Here is a 23,535-nt window from a genome sequence, read left to right as displayed (position 1 = left end):
TCAGATTTGGGGAAATCAGCCTGACACCAGCAAAAGATGCACTAACATTGGGGATCATGGTAGATGCCCCAGAATAGCCCTACTGAAGCTATTTGGGGTACTTAAATGCTCTCATTAGCTGCTAATTAGCGTATTTGCACAAGTGGTGAAGAATAGCATTTAGCAGGTTTTTTGTGTGAAAATAACTAGTCCCAGCAAATTTGGGGTACATGAAAATGGGTGCAAGCATGGTTAAATATCGCAAAAGTGAGGTTTTGAAAAACGCACCTTCAGCAAGCAAGCACCTGCAATAAAAAAAACACCTCCCCCATACTTGCAACCCCCCCCAAAGTCTATTTTGCTTGTTTTTAAGTTTGTACCCCAACTTTGTACTTTTTCGTCCCCTTTTTCAAAGTTATTTTTTGGGGTGTTCTTTTAATTCTTGTATGATTTTTTTGACGGTTTACCTTTGGGGACCTGTCCTAAGGGTGCAGGGTAGTTTCCCCACCTTTGCACCCCAAAACTGCAATTCTGCACTTTTTTTTTGACAGCTATTTATAGGCAAAACTTTTCCGCTGGGTACATAGCATTGCATTTCCGCACCGGTATAAAGTTGCCACAATTGAATACGGGGATAAGTTTCGGCTGGCGAAATGACATCACCGGCGAAACTTTTTTTTGCCAAAAACTGCTTTTCTCCGCTAATTGAATACGGCCCTATGTAGAAATAAAAAGAAAACGGCCCTATGTAGGTTTATTCACTAAGCCTTGGGGCCGTATTCAATTAGAGGCGAAAAGCCGTTTTCGGCTAAAAGTTCTCGCTGGTGACGTCATTTTGCCAGGCGGAAACTTATCCCCGTATTCAATTCCAAATACTTTTCGCCGATGCGAAAAGTCTGCGCCTTGTAACCAGCGGAAAAGATTTGCCTCTGAATGCAGGCAAAAAAAGTGCAGAATTGGGGGTTTGGGGTGCACAGTTGCGGAAACACCCCTGCAGCCTTGGGACGGTCCCCCAAAGGTAAACTGTGTAAAAAAAAAAGTTTAAAAAATATCACCCCAAAAAAGTACTTTCGTTTTTGGGGCAAAAAAACCCCCAAAGTTTGGGGACAAACATAAAATCTAGCAAAATAGACTCCAGGGGGTCTCCCAAGTATGCCCAAGCTGATTTTTAATTTTTTTTTGCAGGTGCATGCTGGAGGTGCGTTTTTTACGTTTTTAAAAATTAACTTTAGCGACTTTTAACCATGCTTGCACCCATTTTCATGTACCCCAAATTTGCTGGGACTAGCTATTTCTGCCAAAAAAAACCCCTGCTAAATGCTATTCTTCACCACTTGTGCAAAGACGCTAAATAGCAGCTCTTGAGAGCATTTCAGCACACCAAATACCTTCAGCAGGGCTACTCAGGGATATCCATAATGAGCCCCCATGTCAGTGCATCATTTGGGGGGTGACAAGCTGATTTCCCCAGATCTAACAGCACTTTTCGATTTTCATCGATATGCGTTTTCACGTCCTTTGGAATTGAATAGGGCGAAAAGCGGTGACGAGCGCTATACATTTCCAGAGGCAAAACCAGCCATGATGGCGGAAAGTCCACCATGCGAAAAGTTCAATTGCATATGCCCCTTGGAGAGAGATAAAGTACCAACCATTTCGCTCCTCGGTGGCGTAAGTTCCTACCAGACATCCGGAGGCAAGTTATAATTTGGTGCCCCCCCCCGTCACAGCTACTGACACTGTATTGTAGCAATTTGCATACAGACAGGCTATAGATAGACGGAGACGGAAGCTGATGGTCTGACATGGAGCTCTCCACTAGTGTATGGTGGCTTCTCAGGGGAATCGGTATGGAATCCCGGATGCCGCATGGCCGGCAGTTCGATTCCCGGCAGCGGCAGCCCGACAGATCAGCAGAGTCCGGTAGCGGAAGCCCGACAGCGCTGGAAATCCGATCGTCCCAAAGGTAAGTATAAAGTAACCTAACCCCCCCTTTCTCTGCTGCCTAGACCTAAGTCCCCAGGGGCGGTGCCTAACCCTAACCCCCCCCCTTCCCCTAGCCTAACCTTCCTGGGGGGGGGGGGATGCCTAGCCCTAAGTCCCCCCCGGGTGCCCTAAACCTAACCCCCCCCCCCCCGGCGGCTGTCCGCTCGTGGCATCCATTCAAACGGGATGTCGTGCGCCGGTCTCCCGGCATCGGGTAAATGGCCGGCGTCTAGATATAGACGCCGGTCATTTATCCCACGCCGGGATAAAGTAGCCGGGAAGCTGGCTGTTGGTATTAAGGCAGCCGGTTTCCCGACTGCATACCTTCTCAGGTGCCGGGAAGGGGTGCCATGTATTGTGCGGCCATGACGGTACACTCTGGGTACATAGTTACAGCCCTAAGTGGGGTGAATATGTTGTGGACAATGGAGGAGGTGCCCTTTCAGAGATGGAGCCCGGTGGCAGGCGCCTCCATTGTCTCCCATAGTTCTGCCCCTGCCGCTCCTAACTGTCATTTTCAAACAGCCTGTAACTGACAGGAGCTGATTGTCTCTCTCAACTTTATCGCTCTCCAAGGCTTTGAGTGAATAGAGCCCATAGTAACAGTTGTGTATCATCATGCGGGCTGTGTGTAGAGTACTGTTGTGTGACAGTATGCGGGCTCTGTAAAGAGGACAGTTGTATGTGAGTGAGAGGCGAGCACAGAGAGCGTTATACACAGACGCTGAGTGTGAGTGAGGAAGGTGTACACAGAGAAGCCGGGTGTCAGTCAGTGGGTGTGTAGCACCTGGCGTGCAGTGCAGGAGGCGGGCAGCGGGTGTGTAGGAGGAGCTGTGTGTGTGTACGCGCTGCTGTGTAACTGCGGCTGCAGGAAATATCTCATCATCATACAGCAGGGACAGGCGCCGCTCTCCCCGTGGACGTATACGGACTTTGCCAGCGAAGTTGTACTGCTCACCCGGCCGGGCACAGCTACTGCGCACACACTCGGGGTGTGATCACGCCCGTTGGTCAGTGTATCAGTCACCTGGTCCTGCTGCCATGTGAGGCTGGCTGGGGACGGCTGCCCGGCCGGGTGTATGAGTTGCTGAGGTTTGCGGGCTGGCAGTGCGGTTTGAGAGTCTATCCCACCCGACGGGCAGCCAGCAGATGACGTGGAGCAGCAGCATGAGCAGCGGATACAGCAGCCTGGAGGATGACTCCGAGGAGTTCTACTTCACCGCCAAGACCTCCTTCAAGAGGAGCCCGTGGACTAGGGCAGCCCGGGGGCAACAAGTGAGTGCTGTGTGTGTGCCGCATACACCAGCTGCTAGCAAAGGCTGTACTGACACACGGAGGGTTAAGTAATAGTATTGCCCCATCTGTTGCTTCTCATGTATGTAGTACTATTGGGTTACAGTTACACTGAGGGATCCAACACCCGGTACGCCCACTCCTCCATATTATTGATGAGTTTTCCACTCTCTGATCCTATACGCAGAGCTGCTCTCTGCATTCACATGGTTCTATTCTCTAGAAGTGATCAGGCTGCAGGCATCCTGCTTTTCCTGATGACCTGCACCCACCCACTCCTGATGCACTACTAATCCTCTCAGCAAGTGTATTGTTTGTCTGCCCTCCAGTCATTCCAACACAATGCACTTTTATAGTGCTGTGGAGTCTCTATATAGATTGGGGGAAGTCTACATTAGCATTACATACTTCTGTTATTTTTTTTGCCAGCATCAGTAAGCATCTTTTCATGATATACAGATATTCGATTAAGGCTGCAGTTACCTGTAATTATTTTATTAGGGGCATTTTGCTACTGCTAGGGTGTGTTTGCCTTGGATTATATATCATCTGAGAAGCATGCACTCTTATCTATCCCTCTATGTGCCTCTCTCCTAATCCCTGTGCACACGTCAAGCAAAAATAGTGCAATAATCATGACATTTAAATGCGTCCAACCTATATACAAGAGAATTTATACTGCACAGTGTTAAAAGAAGCATGAAGCGAGCTGGTGATTTGGTTATGTGAACTGCAGTGGTACAATTGCTGAATTAGTATCATGACCTTGCATTGCCTACAAAGTGTATATCTAAGAAGCATAGCTCCCAGTCACGTCCACTGCTTTATATTTCCTATTCATATATCCACTGTTTAACATTTAAATGTTGAACAATAAATGTGCAATGACACTTTTCTATAATCTTATTTAATCTCTGTATGTTAAAATTCACTCATCACTCTTGCAGTAGTGGACTGAAAAGTAATGAAATCACTATGATACTGTTGTCACTAGGGTACAGGCTCAGGACAGGTTGGTTATGGGAGCTCGGCAGACGGCAGCATCCCGATGCTGAGAATCCTTACAGGAGATGCATAAGTATACTAACCCTCCCCCCTTCACCCTCTAACCCAAACTTTTTTTTTTTTGCAACCTAACCCTCCCGGTTAGTGCCTAAACCAGAGATTCCCAAACGTGGTCCCCAAGGCTCCCAACAGTTCAGGTTTTAGAGATATCCATGGTTGAGCACAGGTGAATTTATTAGTACCTCAGTCAATTTGATTTAGAGATATCCATGGTTGAGCACAGGTGGGTGCTCAACCATGGATATCTCTAAAACCTGAACTGTTGGGGAGCCTTGAGGACTGCGTTTGGGAGCCTTTGGCCTAAACCTAACCCCCTGACCCCCCTGGTGGTGCCTAACCCTAACTTCCCCCCTCCTGCAGTCGCCCTGACCCCCCCAGGTGCCTAAATCTATGTTCATACCTATTGACTATGTTCATACAGTTTTGGTTTGTTTTCTTTTTGCTGTAATACTAAACCGCTTGTAAAGCGTCTTTGAGTCCTGCTTGGAAATATTGAGGGTACAAATAGTGCTAATTGGCTGCCAAAGGGTGCCCAGGTGAAAAAAAAAAAAAAAAAAGTGTGAGAACCATTGACCAAAGCTAAAATGGCATTTATCAGAGACAAATGTGATTTCAGGATCTGCAATTTAAATACTATTAATGATTTATTTCCTTATAATACACCAAATTACTTACTGGCATATGCAAACAAAACTGAATTGCGTGCATTGTATATACTTATATGTTAACCTTACAGGTTTTCTTCCAAAAAGTTACCATAAGATTTTACAGGTTGCTTTGAGGTCGGCTTATGTGGCCTATTGCAAAGGCATTGGGAAAAATGTGAAGTGGATCTTGTTTTCTCTTAAAATTGTTGTTGCCATTATTGCTTCGTGTTCTCGCAGCTTTGAATAGATAACATTTTCAATTTAGTGGAAGAAGTGCCTATGTTACTGAGTGTAATACTTGTATCTGTCTCATCAGTTTCTATACGCTAGTATAGTGTGGTCCTTGCTTGTCAAATTTACAAAAGTGTAACTGTTACAGATGCTACCTTTGATAAAATTAAACCTTGCACTTTTTCTGTTTAGTAAATTATTCCTGAAAAATCGTTATTAGACATTTAAGGGGCCTATCCACTAGGCGACCTGAAAGACTGAATGTGTAGCGTTCAGACCTTCAGGTCGCCGAGGTGCGGTGCCCGCACTGAACGGTATTCACTGAACGTCATTCAGTGCAGGAGCCCGACCTCCTATCTCTGAACATGCCGAACCTGATGAGTGTTGTCAGTTTGACGGGCATGTCCAGTAGATGGTCGGCAAGGACACAGCGTGCACGCGCATCGCTGGTCCTTGCTGGCTATCCGTTACATGACTTTGTCAACAATGAGACCAAAACCTCCTGATTTTGGTCGGATTGTTCCCAAAGTCATGTAATAGATAGTCCCCATTACTTTGTAGTAACCAGCAGACTTCTTGTTATCCTAATGAACTTCTGTTGCACTAGATCGGCTCATCATCGGGCAATCTTTGATGTTTTATGAAATAATTACTAGGCAGGAATCGGTTTTCACACACACAAGACCTTTTATTTTAATTATCCATTTCCTAAGGATGGTGTTCAGTTTAACGTTTTACATCTGTCATTTCACATAAAAATAGTTTTGGTTCTCTGTTATTAGAAAATAAAGATCAAAGCATGTTGAATCCGCTATTAACGTGTGTCTCCACAATCTTCCGTCTAAAACCATTCATTAGGTTTCAAACAACATGTTTCTTATATTTAAAGGGGAGTTTGTAACGTCCTATAACTGACAGGCTTGTAACATGGGTGCTATTTATTTACTAAATATATTGATTAATATTTTCCTAGCTTCTACCTGTGCTTTTCAGCCATTTTGTGATATAATTGATAGAAGCATCTGTTTTTGGAGCTTAATAATGATAACACACAATGCTTCTGTCTGGCCACATCTGTATTCTGTGCAGGGAGCACAGCAAAGTTTGTGCTACATCCCAGTGCAATTTTTTTATTTACTACAGATGGAAATTACGCGCCTATTGCACAGTAATTCTGATTACCACATCTATGCGGCCTCCTGATTCTCGACTAAATACATTTTTGTAAAAGCTCTAGTTTTGGTTAATAGCTGCATTAAGTGTGGGAAAAAATGGGTAGATTGCCCTGTGCCCAAAAAATGTGCAAAAACATATTGGGTAATAGTATAAAGGTTTATTAATGGGAAAAAAATATTTGTGGCACTTAAATTGTTTCAAATGGCGTAGTTTTTCCTTGTTTTTAAATAAAAGTTAAATTATAGGAAACAAGATTTTTTTTCAAGCAAATAAATGCTCTAGATCAATTTGGCATGCATACAAATCCCTGTGAATTGATTTGTCATTTGAAGCCACTTACAAAAAATTGTGAAAAATACCTGTAACTCTCTCCAGCAAAACTAAACACGCCTGTCCAAAGCACGGGAAGCCGACGGACACAATCCCGACCGCCGGCTTCCCGACTTGATAATCCTGGCAAGGCACTAATGACAGACATCGAAGGTAAGCTGGGCGCGGTCAGCCGAGTGCGCGGGGGGGGGGGGGGGGAGAGGGGGGGGGGAGGATTAGGGGCTCCAGGGGGGGGCGACGACTTAGGGTTAGGTTTAGGCTAGGCGAAGGGGGGGGTTAGGGTTAATCACCCCCGGGAGGAGGTTAGGGTTAGGCACCCCCCTGGGGGGATTTAGGTTTAGGCTGCGGGGAGGGGGTGGATTAGTTTTAGGCACTGGAGGGGGGGGGGGGAGGTTAGGGTTAAGCACCCCTAAGGCCCTAAGGGGGTACAATTAGGTTAGTGAATACTTACCTTTTGACGATCAGGATTTTCACCCCTTCCGGGATTTGAACATGCGGCCGGCGGTAAATCATACTGAATCCCCAAGCACACAGCACCACTTTATGCCTGTTATACAAGTTTTAGTCCATTGTTCTGCACTTTCTGCAAAAATTACATTATTGGCCAATTTGTGCTAATTAAAAACAAATACATACCTAATTAATCATTGGGGGTTGCCCCAGGGGTTCTGAACCAAGTTTGAAAATGTTTACCTTTAAAATAGGGATTTTCAGACACTTCATTTGCTCAAGGGCTGTGTTAAATCCTGTGGAAAATTATGGCAGCTAAGTTTGCGTGGCTAATTGAATAGGAATAATCTTGCAGCCGGCCTCATTATGTGGAATTGCGGGTTAACGCCGCTGAGTATGCCCCTATAAATCTAGAAATATTTAGTAAAATTTGCAAGAAGGCCCCTACAAGCCAATAAATTAGTAATCTGAAGGTGGAAAAACATTTTACATTTGAATAAATAAAATTGCAGTTAGATTTTTTTATTTTTTTTTACCAAACCGAGGCGCTCTTAAAAACTATGGGGCCAATTCAATTCAGCTGAATATCCCTGGGAGGGAGCTCCTGGAGCTATTCAATTGAGCATGCTGTTTAGTCAGACAGTTACAAGTTAAGGATCGTATTCAATTAGAAGCGAAAAGCGGTTTTCTGCGAATAAGTATTGCCGATCGCGGGTTTTCGCATGGTCGGAGCTTGTCTCCAAATTCAATTCCAGCTGGTTTTCACCAATGCGAAAAGTCAATGCAATGTAATATGCAAAAAAGTTTCGCCTAAGAATAGCAGGAGAAAAGAAGTGCAACATTTTTATTTTGGGGTGCTAACGTGGGGAAACCACTGAGAACCCTTGGAACAGCCCCACAAAGGACAACTGTCAAAAAATCCTGGGAAAAAAACATAACATCCCAAAAAAATACAAAGTGGGGGGGACAAGCATAAAAACTAGCGAAATAGCTTTCTGAGGGGTCTGCGAGGATGAGTCAGGTGTTTTTTAGGATTGCAGGTGTGCTTTCACGGTTTCTTTTTAGACTTCGCTTTAGAGACTTTAAAAGATGCTAACACCCATTTTCAAGTACCCCAAATTTGACTGGACTACTTTTTTCACCAAAAAATACTGCTTAATGCCGTTCTTCACTACTTTTACAAGGACGCTAATAACAAGGATTTTAAACAACTTCAGTACCTCAAAAAGCTTTATTAGGGCTATTGGAACACTTCTACATTGTTCCCCAATGTTAGTAAATTTTTTGGAGGGTTCACACTGATTTCCCATATACTGACAGTATCTCCGCCTGTTCTGCATTCGCCGCTTGCCGTTTTCACCTGGTTAGTAATTGAATAGGGCGAAAAGCGGGGACGCGCACGATAAGTTTTCACGTTCAAAACACGCAAAGTAGGCAAAGTCGGGTAGGCGGAACTTTTTCGCCAAAGCGAAACTAATTGAATACGGCCCTAAGTCAGAGAATGTCGGTTCTCGCGACTTAACCTAGGTGTATAGTCATGAGAATCGGCATTCTCCAACTAAAGTGTCGGCCGCGAGGCTGTTATTGCCGCTCTAAGCAGGAAAACAGCCTCAAGACCGACACCTTAGTCTGATTTCTCCTCATACCCTTAGGAGTGAAAAGTGATAAGAAATTGATAAGGTGCCAGCAAATCAGCTCCCAACTGTCATCTCACAGGCTGTGTTTGAAAAATGACAGTTGGGAGCTGATTGGCTGGCACCTTATCACTTTTCACTCTGTCTCCTAACACTGCTTTGTAAATCGACCCCTTAAGGGGGGCATACACTACACGATTTTAGCAGGCGATTGAACGATAACGACGTTGTTTAAAAATTGTTTGTAAATCGTGCAGTGTTTGGTCATTAACGATCAATGATGCGCGCTCCCACTGGTCGTTTGATCGTCTCGTCAGTCGACTGAACATGCAGGTCAATTTCACTTGATCTATTAAAGATAGTTTGCAAATCGTTTGCAAATCGTTCAGACTGAAAGATAAAATTTCAAGGGAAAAAATCAAGGGAAAATCGTTTAGAGATTGGACAGGGTGTAGATCGTCTAGTGGATGTGCCCCATAAGTCGCCCTAACATGCTGAATTGAACAGCTCCCAGAGCTCCCTCTTGATGCTATCAGAGATGCGCCCACACGTGCGCACGTATCGTGGCATAGCGCAGCAATTGCCAGGCTTTGAGTTCTTGCAGCTGGCGATTACCCATTGAAGTATATGGTGTGCGCGTGCAAATCATAGACGCAGGCACGCTAGTCTCGCCATCCATGCCGAAGCAGTGAAAAAAGTGGAGAAGTTGTCCATGTCAACCAATCAGCTTTGAGGCTGCATTTTTCAAGTACATTCTATAAAATGATAGTTAGAAGCTGATTGGTTGCCATGGGTAACTTCTCCACTGGCACACTTCTCCAAACTTTTCATTGCTTTATACATCTACCCTACTTCTTGTGTGCGAATAGCTGGATTGGAGCATTGATTTCTCCATACAGCTCTCTGTGAGTGCTGGTGGGGCAGTGAACCTGATATGCAGTATGAAGCTTTTAGGGGGGAAATCAAATGTTTTCTTTGAGTAACGATAATTAATGGGAGCTTGACAGAGCAAACCAATTGTTTTGGGAGTCCATTAATTATTGCGTTTGCCGTGCCCTAAAGTAAAGTGGCTAAACCCGTCTAAAGTCAAGGTTAGTTCGCACAAATCACTGACTTTTTTACACATTTCTGCTCACAACCTCAGGAGGCTGCAAGTGGAAATGTCAGCGCCGGTATGGAGCAACATCTGGCAATGCAATTCAATTGTTCTGGGTGCCCATTAATTATTGTGGTATTCACACCCTGTTAGACAAGGTTTAGCTGTGCAAAATTGCTGAACCTGTCTAAAGTCCTGATTAGGGCGCCCAGGGGGTTTATTGAACATTTTTGCTCGCACTCTTGTGGGTGCTAGCAGCGCCCAGATGGTACAACAATTGAATGACTCCGTCGGTAACCCTAAAAAGAGCCATCTTATAAACAATTGAATCACCCCTAGTGTGTTCAGCTTTCTATTTATCACTGAAATGAACTAATAAGTTATTGGTTCCTCCTTTATCTGTGTATTATCTATCTGTCAAGCCCACACAGTAGTCATATATTCTGGAAGTGTGTTTTCACTTGGGCTGATAATAAAGTGCCTTTTTGCAGTGATATTTCTAGGCAGCAAGGTTACATACCAGAATGCTGATAATCAGAGCATGGTAGGTATGTTACAGTTGTGTGGGAGACAAAGCAAATGTATTGTTACTGTCATTGTAATGTGTGGGGTTTTTAAAACTTAGTGAATTACCAGGAAATCTTAGTACCCAGTTTTTTTATTAGTTACAGTGTACAACTGTCTGGCCCTCTTTAAAAGTCCTCCCCAGCTATGTTTTCCCACACCATATGTGTTACGTTTGTGATGGTTGTGGGGAGTTAGGAGCCATGGAAGTCTCAGCAGCTGTTTCCAAGCCTGTCAGCATTTCTATAAAATAACAATATTTGGTGTTCACATAAGTGAGCAGAGCCTGCAGCCTCTATCCCCCTGACTGCTAGTCACATCACATGAGGACACTGGCTTTCAATAATCTCTCTAAGGCTGCTTCCATTTTTTATTTCAAAGAGGAACATAAAATATCTCGCTGTTCAGTTTAGAGAAAATAAAACTGGGTCAGGTCATGTTTTTATTTATGTATTTAAACTACACGTAGTCCATGAGTTGGTTTGTATGCGTGTGAATTGTTAGAAGAATTCATATATATAAAATGGTGATAATTTAAAATGTGTGTATTTTGCAGTTATAGGGGCATATGTATCAAAGCTTGATGTGAAATATATATCGCCAGCCAATCCGCTCCAAACAATCATTTCTTAAACATAGCCTGCAAAATGTAAATTAGAAGCTGATTGGTTGGTGATCTATATCTTACAATTTTACCTCACATCAAGCTTTGATACATATGCCCCATATTTTTGTAACATAGGGAAAGTCTGAGATGGCCATGATATATATATATATATATATATATATATATATATAAAAAAAATCATGAATACTACATATTGTATTCTGTGTGGATATCTACCTGTAGCAATATTGTTAAACAGTATTATCAGGTTGTGTGGTAATCTCATTGCATTCCGCGTCAGCTAGTCTTATCATAGCCTAGGAGTCCCGAGGTTCTCAAGGCCATGGTTTCTAAAGCTTCCATTATATATGAGCGATTTGCATGTTCTGTTCTGCCGTTTGGTATTAAACATGGCTATCATTAGCATTCATCTGTCCACCTTGTAAATTAGTTATCTAAAGACCTGACTGAACAGTTAAGGTGGGTATATCTGCAGATCGAGTAATCTGCAGATGATGGTTGTTCGTACACACTGAACAACCATCTGTGCCTGCCTGCAGGTCCCGGTGACCAGGGGGCGTGTCCCGCCCCCCCTCCTCACGGCTGCCGCTGTGTGTGTGTACCCGTACACACCTGCTGATGGACAGATATGTAGATATGCAGCACAGCCAGTGCGATATGTTGTCGACTTATCGCGGGTACACACTGCCCGACGGGCAGCAGATACATTGGCTGATCAATTGATCGTCCAATATATCTGTCAGTGTGTACCCAGCTTAAAGGGAGCCTATAGAGTAGTTTATCAGGCAGTTTCTGCTTAAATAAGTCTGTCACTCAGCCGCTTATGTTGCTGTCCTTTCCTCTTCCAGCTGTAAATTTTCCCTTCATAGAGGTGGTTTTGGCAAAAACAGCCGCAATATAATGATTACTTCACAATGCAATAATAATCCTCTTGGTGAAAGGTCAGGCACAGAGCAATCACATTACACTTGAAGGTGTGTTACATTTGTGATGAGCTCATCTGATAGAACATTGCTCATTATCCATGTGCCCCACACCCTCTGAGTCTGGCTCACATTACACATTAAAGAGCCAGATTACAGCCTTGCTGTCATTTATTCATCAAGAGCTCAAAGGAAGTATACTCATATCTGCTGTCCAACTAGCGTTTTTGTGAAGAGCAAATCTTGAGAAAGTATTTGAGATGTACTGAAAAGAAAACAATAGTATTATGTAATCATTTTGTTAGGGGCATGCTTTGCCTTGTTACCTGGCACTGAAGATGGGGCTGCTGCATGTTATGTGGGCTCTTGCTGGGCAGTAGTTAAGTTCTATGTGGTGTCAGTGACAAGTGCAGTGTCTTATGGCTATATTGTCCTACTGTAGTGTGATAGACCTGCAGAACTATACTGTGTCACTTTAATGCTGCGTAGAAGTGAAGAGGTACCCAGGCTGTTCTAAGTGGGCACTTTCATATCTGTATAATATGTCTATACTACATATTCTGAAGCCCTAAATGCAGCTTTGAAAAAAGTCATTGTTGACATGACTGGGAGGCAATACCAGGCTTGTCTACGGATAAATAGTATTTCTCTGTCTGCACCCTGCTCAGACCTGTTGCATGGCTTCTTTCCAACTGTGTGTCTCTGCTCTTACTTAAGTTGAAACTTCAGGTCTGTGTTTGTTAGTTTCCCATAGCTATCACTTTATATCTTATACACTGGAGATGTCTGGTTTCTTTTGTGAGAAACATTATCATCTCTCTACAAGTTGGTGTTAGTCTACATTAAATATTTAGCATTCGTTGCATCTCCATAGTGCAGAGGTTCCCAAAACGCGGTCCTCAAGGCACCCCCAACAGCTCAGGTTTTAGAGATCTCCATGATTCAGTTGTATGCAAATGTAGCAGACGCCGAGGAATGTATTGAGATGCCCACCTGTGGCTTTGCAAATCCAAGCACCTGCATACTAAAACGCAGCATCGATTATTATTGGTCTTCTGTGTAACTCTCTGGTCACGCCGAAGGACCGCTGGAATGGAGACTTTTTTTCTTGCGTGTGGGAATGCAGTCGCAGAATATGACACTCGCCCAAAATGGTTGTGACACACCTGCGTTCTCTGCCACAACTCCATGTTACCCCCCCAAATACGAGGTAGTTGCTGCGAGCAGCTACAGTAATGTTACTTGCACATGCAACAAGCTTTTTTTTTTTTTTCTCCATCTAGTCACATAGACGCAGGTCTTCAGGTGCTTTACAACACATGCACCAAATTGTTCTAATTCATTTGTCAAAGGTATATCTTAAGGATCCTGTCGGCTGAGGTTCATTACCTCTGAGGAAACAGCCAGTGATCCTTAGGCTGAGAAATGTGTTAGAAAGGAACCTGCACTTCTGACTATTTTACCCAGTGGGACCCTCATTCTTTATACCTCTTCGGATTGCCTGGGCATTATTGAATGGGATTTGGATTCACAGTGTATACACTGTCACACTCTGTTATCCGTTCCACTGATGCAGCAGCAGCTCAGACCAGTCTGAACATTGCCTTATACCTCCGGCAGAGCCCGTGGCTCAACACACACTACTAATACTATTTCCCGGCCGGGCACCTTCTCCTGTACACAAGAAAAGTCTTAGAAAACACAACCTGGTAAGGGCTCTATTTTGATCTGTTGGCAGAGTTTTTTTTAGGAACATTCAATTACCCCCCTCATCCATCTTTTATAAAGGGATCGTGCTCCCGGTAGCCAGCGCTAGAAGTACACATTACTATATATGGGTTTCAAAGACTCTTTGGTTCAGGAGTTTTTCCAGTATTGATTCCAGATACAGAGCCCACTAAATACATGTATGTATTATCATCCGGAGATCATTGAAAGCATGTTTTTTTTTATTAATGCTGGGTACACACTAAACAGTTATATCTGCAGATGATGGCTGTTCGTACACACTGAACAACCATCATCTGTGTTCAGTGTGTAGAAGGGGACGGGTCCTGCGGGTCGGGGGCATGTCCGTCCCCTCCCCGGCGCTGCCGCTGTGTGTGTACGGGGGGTCTGCAGACATATCTGTTCATCGGCTGTGCAGCACAGCTTATGCGATATGTCTGTGAACGACGCCGTTCAGACATATTGCGGGTACACACTTGCCAACAGGCAGCGGATATATTGGCCAATCAATCGCCCAATATATCAGGCAGTGTGTACCCAGTTTAAGAACATTGAGCTAAATAGGCACCTGTATTACATCTGTGATTAGTTACTTTATCTTTTTGATACAAGGTAACAGACAAATTATCTAATTATTGTTATATTGGTCTTTGCAGCTACCACCTTCTGACTGACGGCAGGTTCCCACTTATTTGTTATTTATACATGTATTTGAGTGTATTTTGTGTCATATCATTACATGTATGGATTAAGTTAGACTTATGTTATATTTGTCAATAATTCCAGTATTTTCTTCTTGCTTGTGGTTTCCTAAGGGACTAGCTCCCCCTTTCTGGTGAGCTGCTTCCAGATATACTTAATCAGACTACAATCTAAGTGATAAATTCCGATTTATCTCTCTATTAATATGTTACTGGCAGAGTGTGTTTACCCTCCAGATAAAATGAGCAATGAGTGGTATTATTGTGCGATGTGCTTAACTGTTTTAGCAGTTTTCGACGTGTTAGCTGCTAGAAGTTAATCAGGATGGAACAAAACCTTTCTCTGAATACACACTTCTTTATTCTTCTTAGCAACCCTTTTATGTTTTATATCTTTAAAAATGTTTTTGGGGCTGATTTATCAAAGGTTATCGTTCCACCTCCAGAATAAGATTGTTAATGAAGAGCTTGGTCTCTGTATTTTCTCTTCCTGGCTGAAGGGATGAGTAGGAATTAAAGCCAGTGCACTTGTCATCCAGCAAGGATTCCTTGGCAGGAGAGGTATGCCCAGGACCGTGTATTTCCTGTATGCTGCTTTCCTTTCCCTAAATCAACAATAAAACTAGACCTCAGCAATTGTGTGCACTCCTGATGTTTCCTGTTTCTCAGTGTGCTGATTGTGCACAAGCCTTTTTCTAACATTCCCCCCCAGTGCGATCCACAAACAAGAACAGTACACCTTTTACACTCTTACAGTACTGTACATTCTCCGTTGCCACGTTTGTATCACTAATCTCTGTTGCTACCATGTTTCTTTAAGACAGAAAATGCTATACTGCACTGTAGCATACTGTGTTTCATAGTTAATGTTGATGTAAATCCCAAAACATTAAACGCTTGTCTTATGAACTGTGAGAAGTGAGGTTTGCTTGATACAAAGTTTTGTGTTATTTCTTGGGTATGATACTTAAGCTAGGTACACACTAGACGACTGGCAAACGATGCAATGTCATCAACAATTTCCCTTGAACTCCTGGACAAACGATCTAGTGCATGCGCACAGTGCAATCTAATAAGCGACCAATCGATATGTCGTGCATTGTTTGGTGAGGTCATTAACTATATAGGACGGGATGCGTGACGCATTGCATTTGGCCCGCCACCCTTCGCATGCATGCTGGCATTGGTAACGTCGTTATGCATGAAGAACACAACACAGGACAGCTCCTTGTAAGAGCGGTCCTTTGCAAATAAGGAACTTCCAGGTCTATGATCCAGAAGCCCCTCTGGCATCCTTCTGCGCATGTCGAGGGGGGTGGCGGGGATGAATTTGATTGGATCCCTCTCACAGCACTCTCCCGATAGAAGACTATACGGTAATGCCGTCTGAAAATGGTGCATATGAGAAATGCGGTCAGACCCGCATTTTCGGGGTTTGACCGCATTTCTCCCTTTGCTGCAGCCTGCCCATAATGTTAACATATCACCTGGTTGTCCGGTAGAGCGTCCACACTGCACAATCTGCGGAGATTCATTAACAAAATACAGATTGAGCTGCATATAGAGAAGATCTGAAGCTGTGACTGACGTCGCCGAGGGAGCGCGCATATTGCATAAACACTTGATTATTTGAACGATTTGTCGTTCCAATATGTTGGAATCGCTCATATCGTACAAAAAATCGTCTAGTGTGTAGGGGCCTTAAGTTACCTTCTCTGTTTTGTAGGTTCCTTTATATAAAGCAGGCCACGAACTACAAAATTGCAAATGGTATTGGCCAACTGACCTAGTAATATTGTGTGTTTCTCTAACAACCTCAGTGCGTCTATTGAATCATTGTTTATCTATGTACTGTCTTATGTGGTGTCTTTTTTTTTTGACCTTTGCGAACACTCCCATGTGAGACAGGAAGAGACACGTCTGCTTGGCTCTTGCGTTGAAAAGCCAGACTGAGCCATCTATGTATGGTACTAGATTACACTTAGGGCCCCATTTACTTATCAAACAAAATATGCCCTGGTATTTTGATATCACAGTGATCTGAACGAATATGCCATAGGTATTCATCACTTCTCCATCGCGGTCCAGCGCCGATCCCCCTCATCATTGGAGTCTTCTGCTCTGCTGCTGACAGTCTATCACTGGCAACGATGGGGTTTCTGTGTCATGTGCATGGCACGTTCACCCAGCTGGGACCCGGCAGTGCCTGGAAGGCCTCACTGAGAACCGGAAATGCTGCTGCCAGGTCTCCATTGCTGATAATGTGGACCATATCACTCTCGCCATCTAAAGATGACGAGAGTGATACAGTGGTAATCTTAGATTCCCACTGTCAAATATTGAAATGATGACATAGCCCCTTTAGCGAGTGCTAAAGGGGTTATGTGTCATTGATAAATGGGGCCCTTAATCTCAAGTGGCGGCATCATTCCATGTGCAGTTGGAAGTAGCGCTTCCTGTCTGATGCTTTTATCATGTTTCAGTGATAAGTCTCAGTGCTGGAATATTCTTTAGTGGTGGCCCCTATATAGGTGCATTACATTACTTTAATAAGTAGAGACTGACTGATTTACCTCCAAGTGTAGTTAATTTTGACAATCAATCCACAATATAGTGCCCCAAGTTGTGGAATCTTACATGGGGAGAGTAGTGACAAATAAGGGAAAGTAATATTATAGACCATAACCAATATTTGAAAGAAATGGTTTCTAGTGCTCGTGATATGTAATGTAGTAAATACAAAACTGTAAAATCAAATCTATAATAAATATTTAATACAGAGGTTCCCAAACGCAATCCTCAAGGCTCCGCAACAGTTCAGGTTTTAGAGATATCCATGGCTGAGCACAGGTGGTTAAATCAAATTGACTGAGGTACTAATTAAGTCAACTCTGCTCAGCCATGGATATCTCTAAAACCTGAACTGTTTGGGAGCCTTTAGGACCGCATTTGGGAATCTTTGACTTAATACATACAAGAAACGTGTATGCCAACATATCGTCTCTACACTCTGTGGGATCTGTATGTCAAATGCTTCAATAGAATATCCCAAATACATCAAAAATTGGATAAAACTCACAATAATGTAATATGTTCAGAAGTTAATAGTGGATGATATTCGTACCAGAAATAGGACTCTGCAAAAGATTCTTTCAATCCATCTCGAATTAATTTGTTTCATACTACCTATATACTGTACATTAATCATTATATAGTATACTACAATATTAATAAATATATATATATATATATATACACACACACACACACACACACACACACACACACACACACACACACACACACACACACACACACACACACACACACACACTCTTATTATTTCCCTGAGACCAACGTTATGTGGAAGTAACTTATTTTAATTGATGTACATGAGCACCTAACCTTTACTAAAGAGAAGCGAAGGTTTCCCACATCACATGTCACACATTGTGATATGCAGATTTGATGTGCGTTTTATATATCATTGCTTGGCAACCCCTTGTGTTTTCTAAACTTGGAACCAATATTTTCTTTCATTTACTTGTAAACTACTTATGTCAGTTCATTTTGTTGGTAAATTTTGCTGTGTAAAACACTCATTTGTGTGATGCTTTATTGAAAAATGTATAAAGTTATTACAGTGAAATAAGCGTTGCGTTAGCAGTCTTGCGGAATTGGATGTGGCAATATTATTGGAGATTGTATAAGGACAATAAAATTACTGAAATGTTTAGATTAGTATTCATGTTGATGGTACATTGTTGTATCTTCACAACTGCTTTGCGTTGAGTAGGTGTTGTATTTGTATGGTTACTAATGTCTTGGAAGTGTTGTTCCTAGTTAGGCGATAAGACGTAATCTTCTCAGTACAGGGAACTGCTGACCAATAATGCTTCGGATGAAGCAGCTTACACCCCAAAGGTTACATTTGCTTTTATTAAGACATTTCTAGTTGATGATATTGATGGCTTTATTCCATTACTGTGAGCCTAGATTAAAATCATGTCCTATATGTCTGTGCTGTCATTCAATGATAAGTGTGTGTTTTTAGAACTAGCCTTTTTAGTTGGGTAGCTTGTGTTATGTGCAAGAATATGAAAATAGGCTATATTTGTGTATGTTGATCTGTGTGGCTTTCCCAAGGGAAGAATGTTTGTATTCTTGGCCTGTAATGTTTGTGAATTCCTGAACAACAAGTGCAGCATGATTTGAATTTGAGATGCCTACAGTACAGATGGTGTCTCCTTTTTTTTTTTTTTGAATGATTATGCTTTCACACATCCAACATAACAAACATTTAAGGTATTCAAAGAACGTTGCATAACTCATTTAGGGTGGTGGTTTCTGACCTAGTAATTTGCCAGTTGGTCTTTATGAATGCTTGAAGTAGACACACTTTTAAAATAAACTGCATGATCGTAGCTGCGATTCATTGCCTCATGTTACCAATGGATAACTTAAATATTAAATGTATTATCTTGTGGTTGCTAGACTTTAAAACAAACAGTAACCATGTAAAAAGGTGTATATATACATAGGTGTATGTGTGTATGTACAAACAGCTGGCAGGTGCGGCACTCTGATAAATAAACACTCAGAAGTGGTCTCATCAATGTTTCAGTTGTATTCAAGCTGTCTTCAGGATGAATGGGATATACACATACACACTACCGTACAAAAGTTTTAGACAGGTGTGGAAAAAGTGCTGCAAATTAAGAATGATTTAAAAAATAGAAGTGTTAATACTTTATTTTTATCAATGAACAAAATGCAAAGTGAATGAACAGGAGAACTTGAAGTCAAATCAATATTTGGTGTGACCACCCTTTACCTTCAAAACAGCATCAATTCTTCTAGGTACACTTGCATACAATTTTTGAAGGAACTCGGCAGGGAGGTTGTGCCAAACATCTTGGAGAACTAACTACAGATCTTCTGTGGATGGTTCTTATAGACATTGGCTGTATGTTTGGGGTCGTTGTCCTGCTGCAGAATAAATTTGGAGCCAATCAGATGCCTCCTTGATGGTATTGCATGATGGATACGTACCTGCCTGTATTTCTCTGCATTGTGGACACCATTAATCCTGAACAAAATCCCCAACTCCATTTGCTAAAATGTAGCCCCGAACTGGCAAGGAACCTCCACCATGCTTCACTGTTGCCTGCATACACATTATTGTACTGCTCTCCAGCCCTTTGACGAACAAACTGCTTTCTGTTACAAACAAATATTTTAAAATTTTGATTCATCAGCCCAGAGCACCTGCTGCCATTTTTCTGCACCCCAGTTCCCATGTTTTCGTGCATACTTGAGTCGCTTGGCCTTTTTTCCACTTCGAAGGCATGGCTTTTTGGCCACTTCTGGCCAGACTTCTCAGAAAAGTAGATGAGTGTACCTGGGTCCCACTGGTTTCTGCCAGTTCTGAGATGAGGGCACTGTTGGACATCTTCTGATTTAAAAGGGAAGTAAGCATGATGTGTCTTTCATTTGATGCAAAAGTTTCCTTGACCCACCACTGCATCTATGGTCTTCAACGTTGCCCGTTTCTTTGTGCTTCTTCAAAAGAGATTGAACAGCACTTCTTGAAACCTCAGTCTGCTTTGAAGTGTTTTCCTGGGAGAGACCTTACTGATGCAGTATAACTACCTTGTGTCTTGTTGCTGTGCTCAGTCTTGCCATGGTGTATGACCTGTGACCTGAAACTGTCCACAACCTCACCAGAGTTTGGCTGTTCCTCACCCAGTTTTAAGCCTCCTACACAGCTCTTTCTGTTAATGAATGTGTTTCAACCTACATATGAAAATTATTATCATTATCCACTGTTTGGAATGACTGGTTAATCGTACACCTGACTATAATCCCTCAAAATCCCTGACTTTGTGCAAGTATACCTAGAAGAATTGATGCTGTTTTGAAGGCAAAGGATGGTCATACAAATATTGATTTGATTTAAATGTCGCTTCTGTTCATTCACTTTGCATTGTTAATTGACAAAATTAGACTAGCACTATTTTTGAAAGCATTCTTACTTTGCAGCATTTTTTTCCACACAAGCCTAAAACTTTTGCACAGCACTGTGTGTGAAAAAATAAATATATATATATATATATATATATATATATATATAATCTGTATGAAATCCTGGTTGCTAAATAGCCGCCAGTATTTTCCGACGCCGTAAGCTTGAAGATGCAGACGGGGGCGGTAAGTAAGCTTTTAATAAGCGCTTTTGTTCTAGCTCCAATTGACACCTCAGAATGCTGTACATTTCAGATCGCCAAATAGATCCTCTCTGGTCAGACAAGCTTATCGGTGGCATGAAAGTACTCCGAGTGAAACTGATGCATTTGAATGCTGTGGAGCAGCATGGCGATGTGTAAGGAAGAGGTGTTAATAAGGGAGGGTTAGCAGTGATTCAGAGTTGAGGGGTTAATGATGACTGAGGATATGGGAGACTACTGAGAATGAGTGTGTTAATGATAACTTTGACAGGGGGCTTAATATAATGATATGGGGTAACCTTAATGATGATGGATGGATTGGAGAGAGTGCTGAGTAGGGTGGTGAGAAGGAGAGTAAAGAGTGGATTTGAAAGAGGAGTGAGGTGAATAAGGTGTGAGTAGAAGGTAGGTTGGTAAAGTATAAAAGGGATGAATGGTACAGTATGTGTATGGTTTTTTTTTTTCTTAAGAGGATGCTATATAAAAATTCTGACATTTTTCTGCCTTCTAGATTCTAAGGGGGTGATTCAATTCAGAGCACTGTGAATAGCGCAGGGAAGAATTTCCTGGAGCTATTCAATTGTCCTCCACTTAGTTGGGAGATGCCGGTTACCGCGCCCGTTTAGTCACGGTAACTGGCATTCTCCAACTTAAGTGCTGAACGTGATGCTGTTAGCACCGCACTATGCCGGAAAACCGTCTGAATTCTGCTTGCACCTCAGGAGGGTGCGAGCAGAAATCCTGTAGTCGGACTTAACAGCGCGGCCAATTGAATAGCTCCGGGAACTCCTTCCTGGCGCTGGTTTGAATCGTCCCATAAAATATTGATAAAATCATTGATCCCTGCGGCCCAATTGGCAGTTGTTTGGCAGAATGTGGCAAGCAAAACCATGCCACTCACAATCTGCCTTCTAGTGTGCATCCTGCCAACATACACAGGAACATCTTATCTACGTTCTGAATGTTTCATGGCTATAATGACCTAATATCTTTGCTAGCTAGATAGACAATGCCGTACTTTATCATTGTATGAAACAGACTCTTGTAATCTGGTAGTTACCTTCTGTTCCACCCACATGCTAAATTAATAACTAAACTTTATTTTCCATTCCCGAACAAGAATCTTAAAGAGAAACTCCTAGTTACATTATTTTCTACCCTAATTTTGCTAACACGAGCAGATGGAAGCAAATGCCTTGGTCACTGATGGTTCTGAAGATATTTAACCCATACCTGCTTCTATATCAGACAATTCTCCAAGCAAGTCAGCCTACTTTATTTATTTTTACTTAATTATAGTATTGTCAGTTTATTACAATATTTGTAAGTCAACAAATTGAAAAGGACAATTCTACGTATTTAAAATGTCAGTGCACCATGATCAATGTAAACTTTGTGTGTTAAACAGGTGGAGTTGGGGGGACACCCTAAAACATATGTACAAGAAACATGGTTGTTAAGGCAGCTGCTTTGAATAAATCACCAGTGATTGGCGAGACTCCTTGTGTCAAGCTTTGAGTACGCCCCTGTTATCCTGCAGTTCAATAGATTGCTAAATTTGTACATCTTCTGCAAAAGCTCAGCAATACATACCAGGCATTCTACTCAAATTGTTACATAAGATTAGTAGGATCAGACATTCAGGCAAAATGACATCTCAACCAAGACCAGCATCAGAATTTTACAATGCTAGCAGGACAAAATCATGAAAAGGTAACTATAGCACAGGAAATTTAAACATATATATTTTCATTAACCTTTAAAAAAATAAAAAAACACACAAAATGATCAGTAGGCATGTGATCTTATTGGGGATTTGTATGCACTGCCTACTGTGAATCATGTGTTATTAGAAGTCACAGAGTAAGTTCAATAACCATATAAAAGCATAAAGCTGTAGGTGTAGTGCTTTTATATGATGCTTAGAATTTCATAAGCACATATAGGCTGGAGGTGTGTTATTCCCTATAATGCAGATGTTTTTGAATGAACAATGAAGTGATCATATCAGAAGTAACCTATTGTAAGTGATTATATCAACCCTCACTGTTTACACATGTTTATAGGAGTTTATATATACATACAGTAGATTAACAATAACCTAATAGTTTGCCTATTTATAAATAAACAAGTTAACAGATGTAACTTTCTGTACCCTCACGATGAGATCATACTTCCTTAAAGCATAACACTCCCTTTTTAAGCAATGTAACCTAAGTACATGTAGGAGAGCCATTTAACCTGTAATTACACCTACCACACAAATATTTCTGTTCAGACAATCTCAGGTGTGCACTTGACAGAGCTTCAATATTGAGCTCAGTGTACATAAAAGGCACTTTTATCTTAACAGAAAGCATGTCTTTATAATGAACTGGTGATGTCTTGGAAATGACTAAATAGGGAAATGAAAGCTGATGTAACTACAGTGTTCCAAAGCTTTATTAGCTTACTAAAACACATGAAAACTACATATTAAATTGAACATCTTGCTTTCAAGAACATGGTTCATATCTATGAATGTTAAATGCATTGATTTTTATTGCAAAGCAATATATTGCATATCCTTTAAGGTACACCAAAGTGTTACAAAATGCATGAACACTTATAATATTGTGTATGTTTTATAAGGTTTTGCCCGTTCACTGAACCAAAATTAAGTGTTTTGTTTTAATACGGTTGAGCTAACTTTAAAGAGGAATAACCATCTACCATACACCAAAAATTTCCTCTGAACACCGCAACACTCAACGGAAGAGGACAAGTGCCTGTTTCACCACTGGTTTGCATTACAGCTGAAACTTGTAGATGCCATGTCACCCCAGTTACTGGTGTTTCTGTTTGTGCAAAAGGACCATTATTAGGCCTATTGATTAC

General features: G+C 42.0%; 1 protein-coding gene across 3 annotated transcripts in view; it reads left to right on the top strand.

The window, feature by feature from the left end:
- Nucleotides 1-23,535, top strand: part of RASSF3 (Ras association domain family member 3) — a 195,052-nt gene that overhangs the window by 145,017 nt on the left and 26,500 nt on the right. Inside the window, exon 1 of one of the 3 annotated variants that reach the window (XM_088467784.1) lies at nucleotides 2,723-3,240. The exons of the other annotated variants lie outside the window; for them this stretch is intronic. Within the exon in view, the coding sequence (XP_088323910.1) occupies nucleotides 3,115-3,240 (126 nt within the window). The 5' untranslated portion in view covers nucleotides 2,723-3,114. Of the gene's footprint in view, nucleotides 1-2,722; nucleotides 3,241-23,535 lie in introns of those variants that run through there. 3 annotated transcript variants of the gene reach the window in all.

The sequence above is a fragment of the Taudactylus pleione genome, unplaced genomic scaffold (genome assembly GCF_031769625.1).
Source record: "Taudactylus pleione unplaced genomic scaffold, aTauple2 ptg000075l, whole genome shotgun sequence".
NCBI classification, from domain to species: Eukaryota; Metazoa; Chordata; class Amphibia; order Anura; family Myobatrachidae; genus Taudactylus; species Taudactylus pleione.
This window is presented reverse-complemented; position numbering and strand designations above follow the sequence as displayed.